Source organism: Cynara cardunculus (genome assembly GCF_001531365.2).
Source record: "Cynara cardunculus var. scolymus isolate 2C chromosome LG 2, CcrdV1, whole genome shotgun sequence".
Lineage (NCBI taxonomy): Eukaryota > Viridiplantae > Streptophyta > Magnoliopsida > Asterales > Asteraceae > Cynara > Cynara cardunculus.
Window position 1 is genome coordinate 4,689,545 of NC_037529.1, and position 12,187 is coordinate 4,701,731.

The window sequence follows — 12,187 nt, forward strand, 5'->3', positions numbered from 1 at the left end:
AGTGCCAAAAAAGAGCTCTTATAATTGGCATTTGCAGATACAAACAAATCTACAATAGCATCATCATATGCACCATTAATCATACATTCATACAGTTGAATAAAATTTCATTAAAAGATTGGTTTCCTGCTCAACTCACTCACCACAACCAAGCTAACCTCAACAAGGTGATCATTTTGTCCCTACAAATCTCACCGAGCCCAAAGATGAGGAACAAACCAGAACACGAGAACTTTGGTTTCACAAGCTGCGAGCGACTCTTTCATACAAGTCACGTGGCCAGTTGCGATTCAAATTGTTCGCAAGGAAATTGGCAATCTGTACAAGGCAAATACTTGTTATAAGCGAAACACAACCTCGAGGCCAAATCAATAATCTAGGACAAACACACCCTTGTTACGATATAGAAAAGCCAACTTCAAAATCTAGAAAGAATTTCAAGATAATTTTGTACTTGAATAAGCGTGAGTGAATGCTATTAGTTCAAAAAGGTAAACATGATTTAGTTCATGGTCAATCGAGCCAGTAAATAATTTAAAAATATCAAATGATAATCTACTCGAGAAAAATGAGAAGTAGGACAACGAACATATTAAGTGGAAGATGAAGCTAATATTAAGATTTAGAATATTATTGTTCGATCTACCCTCCTTCCCCCCACCCCTAAGAAAACAGTTCCTGAAAGAAAGGGCAAGGTTGTCCCAGAAAAAAAATACATGTTTCCATTTTTGGAAAGATTAGTTTGCAAATTTACCTATATGTCCATTAGCGACAATTACAAATGTTGGTGAGATTGATCATAGCTCACAAATTTTCTGTGTGTTTGGTATGCAGATAGGACTGGACAAGACTGGTCTGGCAATAATAAGGTAGGCGGTGAAAGAATTTTGTAGGTAGAGGGTATGAATTTGATATGGGTAGTTAAGTAATTTAGTTTTTGTTCAACCGTTTAACATATTTTTGTGGTACAGAAAAAATGCAATTTTCCCACTCAGGTCCCCTACTGTACTAGTCTAATGTTGTCAAATGTGAGACAAGTTTCCGTACTGTTACATCCCATCATGTCCCGCATATCAAATGCACCCTAAGTTTTGTCTTATTTAGGGGCATCTTAGGTATTTGGTTCAAAAACTAATATTAAAATATGTGCCAAGGTAAGAACTTTGCATTATTTGTGAACTTAAGTTGTCTTGACATTTTTTTCTATACATGACAACAAACATACCTTGGTTCTTAATGCACGAAGTGACCCATCCGAATCTCTGACGTTGTCTATACACTGAAGAGAAACCTTAAGAAGGTCCGGAACACAAGCTTGGACATAAGGAGACGAATTTTGGAACAAATCTGTTGGCGTATCAGGCGCTCGGGGATCAAATGGAAGAAATGGAAGCTTGGCGACCTCCCTTAGAGCATCTAGATGATGTTCTTGCCTTGCCAATTTATGAATAGACAAAATTGTCTCGAGCTGTCTTAGCACAGTTTCTTGCTCTAACACATGATCTCTCTCTTGGAGACTGCACAATGAAATGCCAGCAATTTAACAAAAGAAGGTTGATGTTTGGTTAAGTTAGAAATGAGACAAGTTTATGGGTCATCATGGAAGATAAATAACTAACAGTTCAAATGGGAAGAAATAAAAATCATTGAAGATTTACTTCCTGAATTCCCGCACATAAAAATCTTCAAAATATCTAAAATTATTATCTAGAGGAATGACCCAAACCAAACTGACCCACTAAATCCCACTCGAAAAAAGGGTCTGGGGAGGGTGAAATGTACGCGGACGTAACCTCTACCCAAAAACCCAAAAATGGTAAAGCGGCTATTTCCGTGAGGACCCACGGCTTGTGCAAGGATGCGAGCAAACAGGTGGAAGAAATAAAGACTAACATATAGTGAAATAAGCACAAAAAATAAAGAAAAAAGTAAGAACAAATAATGATGCATACATAGAAAACATGGAAAAAGGTAAGGAAGGCAGTCTAGAGGAATGCCCATTAATGATTAACACAGAGATGACCTTTAATATGTTAGAACGTTGAGGAGAGAATTCATACAATAAGAAAGATCATAAAAATGAGATCATTTGAAAGGATCTAATGCGCCCACTAAGGCAAATTAGATGAAAAACAGGATTCACATTGTTGAGCTAGGCAAGTCAACAATGCAAAAAAGAGGCAGAAGCAGCAAAATAGGGAGAGAGAAATCACTGTGTTTCACTGGAATGTAGCAACTCATGAGCTTTATATCATGATTATAGTATTGATTTTCAGAACCAAGATCGAAGATTTACCTGACATCCGGGTAGTATTTAAATGTCTCCAGCAGCTCGTTTCCAGAATGAACAAGCCCGGTTGTCCGGCTCTCACCATCCAATCTACCACGTGATAAAGAGCAGATAGCTTCAGAGAGTCCCTTGTTTATGGTATCCAGCGCTGCTGAAAATGCCCCAACTCTCTTCTGTATCTCTATAGACTGAAATGGAGATGAACGATTAGCAAAAGATAAATCTTTACATTCAGACAAAAAGCAAGAACTGACTTTTCTTAAAGAGGGTCCAAGTGTGAGGAGGCCCAACAATCAGCAAGAATAAGACATTTAATTGCTGCTAGATGTGACATGGTGGCAGACTGGAAAAGGGAACAAATAGAAATCTATGATGCAACACAGTATATAGACCTGTCCAATGGTGTTCAATGTAGTACCCAAACATATCTCAATGGAGAAAAAAATTAATGGGTCAAGAACTCATACAGGGCAAAAGATGAACTATAATCTCCCATCCAACAGAATGCTACATACCCTTTTAGGCTATGGATATCTCAGCAGCAACCATTTTGTATTCAAAATAGTAAAATTAATAATAAGATGCCCAATTAATAAGAATACATGACTTAACAGAATATGTAAATCCGTAAAATGAAAACTATTTGATGGTGTGCTTTGGAAAAAAGGTAGGATATGACGATTCCCATATAATATTTAATAATTGTCAATTGCACATGTGACATTTGAGAATCTTCACACAGGGATAAAAAAGGGTGATAAGCATCAACAACCAGAGTTATCAAAGAAAACAACTCGGAGTAAATCTATACATGGACTGTCAGAAACTCAGAAAGAACAACCAATACAAACAAGATGAAATAACAAAAAGTTTGCTAGATGAAATAAGTGATGTTCTCCACATAATGAACAGCCATTTTATTGAAGAAACTTCAATGCCAAACAATAAAAAGAACCAATCAATATGCCCTATCATTTACCGACAAATATTAGTCAGGAAAGGGAGATTTTAGAAGAAAACGTAAAACTGATGTTAGATTCATAAACCAAAGCCGAGTGATTCATAAAAAAGAATGAAGGCTTACTTTGTCATTAAGCCCGGCTTCCAGACACTGGCGAGCAGCTTCAAGCAGAAACTGGTGCCTCTCTTTTCGATCATTCAAAAACCGTCCTAGTTCGCCTTCTTCTCCTGCCCCTCTTGGCCCAAGTAACAAAAGAATCCCACCATCACGTAGCAATAGCTCCATGAGGAGCTGCTGCATCATGAATGTCCGTTGCCGTTGCTGATCTACATTTCCTCTCCCAGACCAAGATAACTGTCCACCACCCACTGTAGCAGCAGCTTGTGCATAGTACTCCAATGCCATGGAAAGATTATTGTGTCGCAAATACAGTGAACCATACTGTCTAATGATGCTAGCTGCCTCAGCAAAAGCATCCATCACCCCTAATTTATGACCTGCCCCGGCAATGTCAGAGAGGACGCCGTGGTCTGCCATCACAATTGCTATATGGGCAGCATCTATGTTATATCCCTCGTCTCCAATATCCTTGGACAAATATAGGATGGCTGGAACCAACTGTATGCTCAACAGCAACACATATGGAAATACTAGAGGGTCCTTCCCGTTCTTTGTATAATAAGATGGTTCGAATTTGTTTAGATAAGCCTGTAAATCATCCAAGCTGTAGGGTGATAGTCCCTCGTTTAAAACAACAGAACTCGATCCACCAGAACAGTCTCGAACAGCACACAGCTTGAACCACAGAAAATCCTCTATTGTATTGAAAAGCGTAGGCTGCTCTCTGAGCAGGCGATCAATCTGCCTACGGGAGCCAGATATGAGTGCATATAAAAGTAATTTTTTCTTGTCAAATGTACCTCGGCCCACTCGATCACCCATCCTTAACATTTTTTCACATTCCTCTGCAGCAATAGAAGCAGTCTCCACAGATACCATGCCTCCATTTGTGATCCATTCTGCAAGCTGTCAAAATAACGAGGTGACTAAGGTTCATTAAAAAGTTTGCACAAAGATAACGAGAAGATCAGTACCTGTGAAGCAAATTGGTGAGAAACACGGGAGCGTGAAGCAACATCCCTCGCATCGTCATAGTACCCAGTTCTCAAGCAGAAATAGATCTGTTTAAGCAGAAGATAACAAGCTGTGTTATTCCAATCTGCTATTATTAGGCATAACACAAAAAATTGTGTTGCTCAAGTTTAACTGTCAACTCCATGTTGCTCCTCTTGTCACTATGTGACAAAAGAGCCAGCAAGTTCCATAACCGACTCAAACTTGTTTTCAGAATGCACATACGAAACTCACATTTTCATCTCTTACTACACATGACAAAAATCCTCACTTGCAACCAAGCTCTCTCCCTACAGCTTGGAATGATGATCAATGGTACTTACGGAAACCAAATTCCTATGGATATGTATGCTCCACTGGGTGGTACTTCAGGCTACAAGGGCAGGAATGAGTTGTGGCTTTCACAGTAGTTCCACAAATTATATATATATATATATATATATATATATATACAGAGAGAGAGAGTCCCAATCAAATCTCAACCATCCATCTAGTCTAACGAATATTTGGTTTCATAAATATATTGATTGTTTCCTAATTTAAAACGGTGATCATAATTACTGAACTCTAGTCATCTCCATAAATAGTCAAATCATAATAACCTTTATCATTTCCATAAATATTGCTTTCCAGGTTTGTAACATTTAAAAGGTTTGCATTTGATTTGCCGTCTATATATATATATATATACACACTCTTTCCTTTCCTTTGAAAACCAGATAGCAAAATTTCGCAGAGGAAGAGGGACATGACTCGAGTGTTGAGGGTAGATGAAAACAGATGTCATCCACTGCATCAATGCCATCATAAGACAGACATCCTACAAGGATGAAGTATGAAGTATAACCCAAGAAACAAATCTTAACATGGGATGGTCAATGTGCATCATTGAAATAATGGAGGTATGTAGATAATAGGTATTAGGTGGGTCAAAATAAATGCTTGATATCAAAGTTAAGAGTTGAATACCTGCTGCCACGTGGTATCTACAGGAGGCTGCCTACGAGCATCGCCAGCATCAAAATCAAGAACCCCGTAGTCTCTCAAACGGATCTGCACAAAAGAAATAAGGCAGTAAAGCAACGAACACATGTTCCTCCTGATAAATCAAAGGTTGAAACATAGTATAATATGCTTATTTAAAGTAAGAAGTGACTACATACCCTAAGAAAAGCATGGATCCGCTGCAAATTTCCAACCACTCCACCAAGAGCAGCCTACAGTAAGATGAACATAAGACCGGTAAATGAAGCTTTATGCATGAAAAGCAACTGTATAGTGTATGGCAGCAAGAAAGCATTTTATGTGCATGTGTGGAAGAACAAAGAAGCCTCCTGTTTTCATCGCCAAACAAGATATGAACATAATACAATTTGCATATGGATAGTCCAAAATCAAATAAAAATACTAATAGCTAAAGATTGCAAACAGAAAAATGTCTTTTATTACCTGTGCGGGATGACTTTGTATCATTTCCACGATATACTTCTCATGACCCCACTCTAAATGACGCCTTGCACCAATTATTAGCAACATTTTCTTTGAAACATTTCTCTGAACACTTGAATTCTCACCCATCAAAGTCTGAATAACATAATTCGGAAAAAGATGATTGCATTACATTCTCATCCAGGAAAGGATACCTAATGCCATTATACAAACAGCTGCATAATTTTGCACTTGCAAGTTGCAACTCATGTGAACAAGATTGCACAGTAGGCATGTACCTGAATTAGATGCCAAATCTTGTTCATGGTAACAGATTTACCACCAGAAGAATCCAGGCCAAGACTTTCATATGCACTCTTGAAAGCAGTAGCTGGCTGGCAAATGAAATAAATTACACATATAGCAAGATTAAGTGATTGATAGACATAATCTGATGCAAGCACTGTCCATACTGCTCTAGACATTTCAGTGGTAGAATAAGGTTAAGTTGACAAAGAAAGACACAATAGACAAAATGACATGTCCATGCAACAATATTTGCTAAAAGGAACACAAAAAAACGCAGTATAAAATTTATCAATTAATGCTCTAGCCCCTTTCACATTAAGCTTCTATTGAAATCCGTAAATGAAATTAGACCACTGAAGCTTTATCATCAATGAAGCGAGAAGATGGACATAAAACAATTTCTTCATGAACTTACTTTATATGCTAAACCACGCTGTCTGGCATCATTGAGATTCCTCACAACCTCAGCATATGCTGCAGCCTTTTTATCAATGGCTGGCTTATCAGCTATTGGCACAAGTTCCATGCTAGAAGGACCGGATGAAACATGAGGACTAGATGTTAGAGATAATATTGGCCCTGAACGGTTAGCCCCGAACCCTGAATCATCTACATTGGTCCTTGGTAACGTGGAAATGCGGCTCAGACTGTGAAGGAAATCCCTTTTTTCCTTTTGCCAGTCATCCTGACAGAAAGAAACAGAAAGCATTTAAAATTAAACACGCAAGGCACAAGAACATATATCAGATTACCTTCATAAGTCAACACTCACATATGTTCTCTGTTTCTTAAATGCAGCTTACTTCTAAAAGAACAACATTGTAACTAATATAACCGGTTATTTATGCTCTTGGATGGCTCTTAGCTTTAAAAAGGTACGCTAATGTTCCAAGAGAGAGTACCACCCAAAGGTATCATAAACCAATAAGGAGAGTGATACTTACAGAGACTTCCATCTCTAATCCATGCAAAGATGAGAGAGCCATGACAAACAGGGTGTGCATACAACAATATCAATACATAGGACAAGCATACAGCCTCTTGCTAGTTACAAACTGCATGACACAACATGCACCAAGTTCAGTTGGTCATTCAATCATGCTCCTAAAGTTCTCCTTTTCCAGCCCACTGCAAGACATTCCCTCATTGGCAGTCCTAATTTGTGTGCATTTGTCATGTGTGGGAGAGAACCAAACACATGTAGACGCAGAAAGGGGGCTTGCTAGTGATCATTGATTTCATCCGTTTTGTAAAAGGTCTTCTTTGATTTATTATTAAATGCTAAAAGTGGCTGGATTGTATAAATTATATATTTGTATCATAATACATTCTCAAATCAGGTCTATTTAACATCACCCACTAGGGCACTCCAAAAAGGGATGCAGTCTCACCTCACAGAAGGTTAGGGTGCAGGGTACCAATTATTAAGTAATTGAAACATCACCAGGAATCAATGCAGCTAAGATATGCAAAGAACTACACAGAGTGATAGTTCTAAACTGTGCATGAAGTCATTCACTCTTGTGGTAAGCTTTTTTATATGAGGTGGTTTTTACCATATTATAAAAGTAACGGCAGCAAGGAGAGCTTTGGAAAGAAAATCTGAAAGATTAAGCAGAGAGGTGACTTTCAACTCACTGGAGAGAGCAAGTGGATAAGCAACATAGAAAAGTTATAAGTTCGTGAAGAAGATATTGTAAACTCAGTTTCAATTTTTAAAATTGTGCTCTCTAAAGAAAGTACTTCTAGGAGTTGTGAACAAGATTCTGAAGAAAATGCTTTTGAAGTTTCTAATATGCAAGTCGAGGAAGATGGTAAGAATGTTCAACCAAACGAAGTCACCGATAAAGCGGAGGCATTACAAGGCAAAGTAGAATTCGATTACAAGCCTTTGAAGAACTTTTCAGGCTTGGCACGCCTTACTTTTAGCTATAAAGCTGCTCTTGATATAGTTATTTCCATGTTTATTGACATTATAACTCATTTATTTGTGACATGCATGGTTCTTTTAAAACTGTTTGGAAACACCTGCATTTTCCAAGTCACTAATTCTTGTAGGCTAAATGATATTTCCTATAAATATGTTATCTTTTCCCTCTTAAAAGATAAAAAAGAAAAATGCATCTGCAATAACTTTCTTCATGGATAGTGTATTGCATTATGCTTCGCAAATGAATCAAAGCAATATAGTTAGCGGCCATCTTCTCATTCTCTCGGCGCAATTTTCAGCCTCATACTTTTCAATTACAACTTGGATATGTTCTTGTTTACACAACAAAATTGAGCAGATTTTTTCCGCTGGTTTTTACTTTTTAGTGTGGTCCATCATAACGTTTGTAAACTAAACCATGACAAAATTTAATTCATGGATTAATGATCGCTCATCATTGTTATAGTATATTGAGAAATACATTGAGAGAATGCTAAACAAGCAACTCCCATGGGTCCAATTTGTCATGTCTATCCATTGATGATGAATGAAAAGGCCAAGTGATTGAAATTAACAGCATAAAGAGACAACATATTAAATATCAAAATGGCAGAGCTGAAGAGTAACTTGGACTCCATGTAGCAACTAACCTCTAAAACTGTCATCATGTAGTCACCAAAATTTCTGAGATTATCTTTCTGAGCTTCCTGAACAGCTGAGACCATTGCCATTTCATGAACCTGAGAATATGAATTTATGACATAAAGATCATGTATATATTATTCACGACCATATGCTAATTACTTTGTAGCGGAGAAGAAGCCAAATAATAAGTTACTGATATCATTACAAGATGCATATAGATCATTTTGGCTTTTTTATACAAAACCAACAATCAAAGGAAAATACAGCATAAAAAACTCTAAGAAGATACAACAGAAACTTTTAATATACAAATACACACAATAAGTAATCCTCAAACACAAACACTCGTATGCAGCAACTAATGATCCTCATGCAAATATACGAACATTATACAAAAAGGACATGAAGTTTGATGTCAATAAAAAATTACCAACCACCAATATTGCACTAACAATGACAACACTACCTCAAGTTTTGTAAGACAACAGATCTACTTGTATAGCAATAGTCACATAAGTAAAGCTGATTAAGCTTGAAAACAACCCATACTAGGTTTGTAAAGTAAGAAAAGGATATTTTATATGAAAGGTGAAAAAGAACAAAGAATTTTGGATTTTTGGGAGTGAAAAAGAGGTCAAGGACAATTTCTGGTCATATAAGATTATAGGGATGAAAGACATAGTTTACCATGGAACTCTACTATTTGCCACATGAACGACAAAATACCATATTACATATTTAGTTATTTTAGTTGCAGCACTAGAAGGTTAAGTACCTGCTGCAAATATTCCTCAACGCTTGTAGCCTCAGCTGGGAAAACATCCTCAAAAGTTGTCTACAAATAGAGTTACAAGATTTAAGTCAGTAAGAATATACAATGGCACAAGAATAAAATTACCAGATGGAATTCTCAAAACAACAAAATCAAGCATTGAAAAACTAAAGAATGTAGAAACCTCATACAATAAACTGAAATTTCCAAATAACAATGAAAAAATATAACTTGAAGTCTTGATTGAATCTTATTGTTGAAGCAAAATGCAAATCGCCACCTTTGAGGCCTATAGCATCCTTAACTACAATACGACTCATCAACACATTGGATAGACAAGGTAGAAACAGAACAGTTGTGAAAAGCGCGCCTAGGCGCTGAGGCGCATAAGGTGCAAAGGACTGGGCTTTTTCCATGCCAAGGCGAGGCGAGTTACTGAGGCGCACCAAGGCGCAGCGCCTTGGCTGAGGCGCAAAATGGGCTGAGGCGCACCTTAATAAAGATCTGCCCTAAATTCAAAAAAAAATCTTCTCTCTTAGACTTCTACAACTTTTATGTTTTTTAACCTCCTAGACTTCTACAAAAAAGAGTTATTAGATAAGTCTATTCAATTCTAATCAATCATCTCATACAAATACCTCCCATACATATGTCCCATACATTGTACTCTCCCTCACGACTTTAAACCTTATACTTCTTCCTCACGGCCCTCTTCTGGAATCTGGATTTCTGGTTGCTGCTTTGGAGGCTTATACTTCTTCCTCACTAAGGGCTCTCTTCTATACAAGTATCAAGTAAGTATATTATTATTTTTTTGGCTGACTTTTGGAAATTGAAATTGAACTGTTTTATATAATGGTATTTGAGTTGATATTACTACTTTTCATATAATGGATTGTTGAGTTGTGTATTACTATGTGTGTATATAGATGTATATATATTATTTTATACGATGCGCCTTGCATTCGTGAGGCCTAGGCGCCAGCCTTTGCGCCTAAGTGCACCTTGCGCCTTTAACAACTTCATAGTGAATATTGAAATATATCATAAGACTCCTGGACCATCTAAAACGAGGTTCATTGCTTATTGTGTGCAAGCGGCCACCATGATGCTTCTCTAGCGTTACAATGGTTGTTGGTGATACTTTTCATACACAATGTTTCCCAGACTGGTATCATGTAATTTATCTTCTGAAACCAACTACGCATACGATAGTATATGTGATCAAGAAAATTAAATTTACCTGGAATGCATCAAATTAATTAACTATTACCTTCAATTCAAAAGATTTAAGATCTCGTGCCAATTGCTCAGCATTTATCCCCTCACGTGCAAGCAGCCTGCATGTTAGTCAACAAATTACATATTTTAACAGGCACTGCTTCTCATATGCTAGAATTTTCAACATCAAGCAACAATAATAAACTTCAGTGCTAGTGCGGGACCGCGGGACCAGCAACCGTAAATAATCTCCTTCACACCTAGTACCTTCACATCATACTTGCTTTTTAATGTAAAAACACATTTGATGCAACATAGAAAACAGGACCATCATACTTAAGAATACTCGGTTACTAAGATACACATTTTAGCTTCATAATCACAAGTAAATTTTGGATTTTCAAACCTAAACAACACAAAAAGATACAATGCACTTGTATTTTAATTCGGGTGAAAACTTGCATTGTTTTTCTAGTTGAGTTTTCTATACACCAAAACATTAAGAGTTTATTACCGATCGAACAAGATACTCTCAATGACAAAGCTGTAGTTTACATCCACAAACACCAAAAACTTGTATATTATACACCAAAATTTTAAGAATTCCCTACAAAGCCGAGCAAGATAGGATACAACTATAGTTTTAAGTTCACAAATAAAAATTTCATGCACGGTGCTCTATAGAAAATAAATTCCAGTGTAACAGATATGTAGCACTTCTAATTTTATAAAACGTACACATAATTAAAAGAAATTATCAAAATCTACCTTGTAGCAGCAATTGATTGAGAGGGAGCCTCAGTTCTTAGCGTTTTCGACTTGAGCTTCTTTGACAACGCTTCTAATTGGTCCAAATTTCTCTAAATATATCAAATCAAGAACAAGGCATACAAATAAAAACTACGCATTGTGAGATATGATAATCATATGGTGCGAGCAAAAATCGCAAGAACAAAAATAACCTGGAGAGACGGAAACTGAGCAGAAGGAGCAGCTTGTTCGACGAGCTTCGAAGATGAATGTAAAAGATCGGTCCAGCTACTCATATCTGCATCGCTCGTCATTGTTTCTTTGTTGGAAGATGGAGGTTGTGGGGAAGAAAGCTTTTCTGAACTGATGCGCCGAAGACGAAGCAAAAATTTTGCGTTGGGGTTTTTGGAGCTCAAAAACGCTAAGAGCCCTAACTTTTGAAAAGAGACCGAAGAGGTGCGCTTTTTTTGATGTTATTTCCAAGAGGCGCTGTCACAAAATCTAAGTCCGTAAAAAATTCAAACAAGGGTTGTTTGTCTCTTACTGAATTGTTTAAATTAATGTATAATGAATAAATGGTTAAAATGATTAAAATATTTTCATGATATAATATAAAATAAAATATAATTGTTTGATAATTATCTATAATTAAATTAGGGCGGTGAATGGTTAAGGAAGTTTCATGATACAAAATCATTCAGAAAGAATCATTAAAAGCCAGACATTTTTTTGTCAAACAAAATTTAC

The 12,187-nt window shown here is 36.8% G+C and overlaps 1 protein-coding gene across 2 annotated transcripts; it reads right to left on the reverse strand.

Annotated features, from left to right (window-relative positions):
• LOC112506982 (nuclear pore complex protein NUP93A) lies at positions 1 to 11,862 on the reverse strand. 2 transcript variants are annotated; one of them, XM_025111350.1, is made up of 15 exons: positions 11,653 to 11,862; positions 11,459 to 11,550; positions 10,743 to 10,809; positions 9,473 to 9,532; positions 8,703 to 8,792; positions 6,538 to 6,807; positions 6,113 to 6,208; positions 5,835 to 5,969; positions 5,549 to 5,602; positions 5,355 to 5,438; positions 4,346 to 4,432; positions 3,375 to 4,277; positions 2,297 to 2,478; positions 1,226 to 1,517; positions 1 to 318 (listed from the first exon to the last, which is right to left on the reverse strand). In XM_025111350.1, the coding sequence occupies exons 1-15, from the start codon at positions 11,752 to 11,754 to the stop codon at positions 241 to 243; spliced, it is 2,592 nt and encodes an 863-aa protein (XP_024967118.1). In that variant the 5' UTR covers positions 11,755 to 11,862; the 3' UTR covers positions 1 to 240. The 2 variants fall into 2 exon arrangements, with proteins under 2 accessions (XP_024967118.1, XP_024967119.1); XM_025111351.1 differs by lacking the exon at positions 6,538 to 6,807.
• Between the last annotated feature and the right edge of the window lie 325 nt (positions 11,863 to 12,187).

What these genes read in the sequence shown, in the direction of transcription:
- LOC112506982 (XM_025111350.1), bottom strand. Translation starts at nt 11,754, where the DNA reads ATGACGAGCGATGCAGATATGAGTAGCTGGACCGATCTTTTACATTCA. An exon ending in CTCAGTTTCCGTCTCTCCAG is followed by an intron (nt 11,551 to 11,652) that starts GTTATTTTTGTT and finishes TGATATATTTAG; the next exon opens with AGAAATTTGGACCAATTAGA. An exon ending in AAATACTACCCGGATGTCAG is followed by an intron (nt 1,518 to 2,296) that starts GTAAATCTTCGA and finishes TTCATTGTGCAG; the next exon opens with TCTCCAAGAGAGAGATCATG.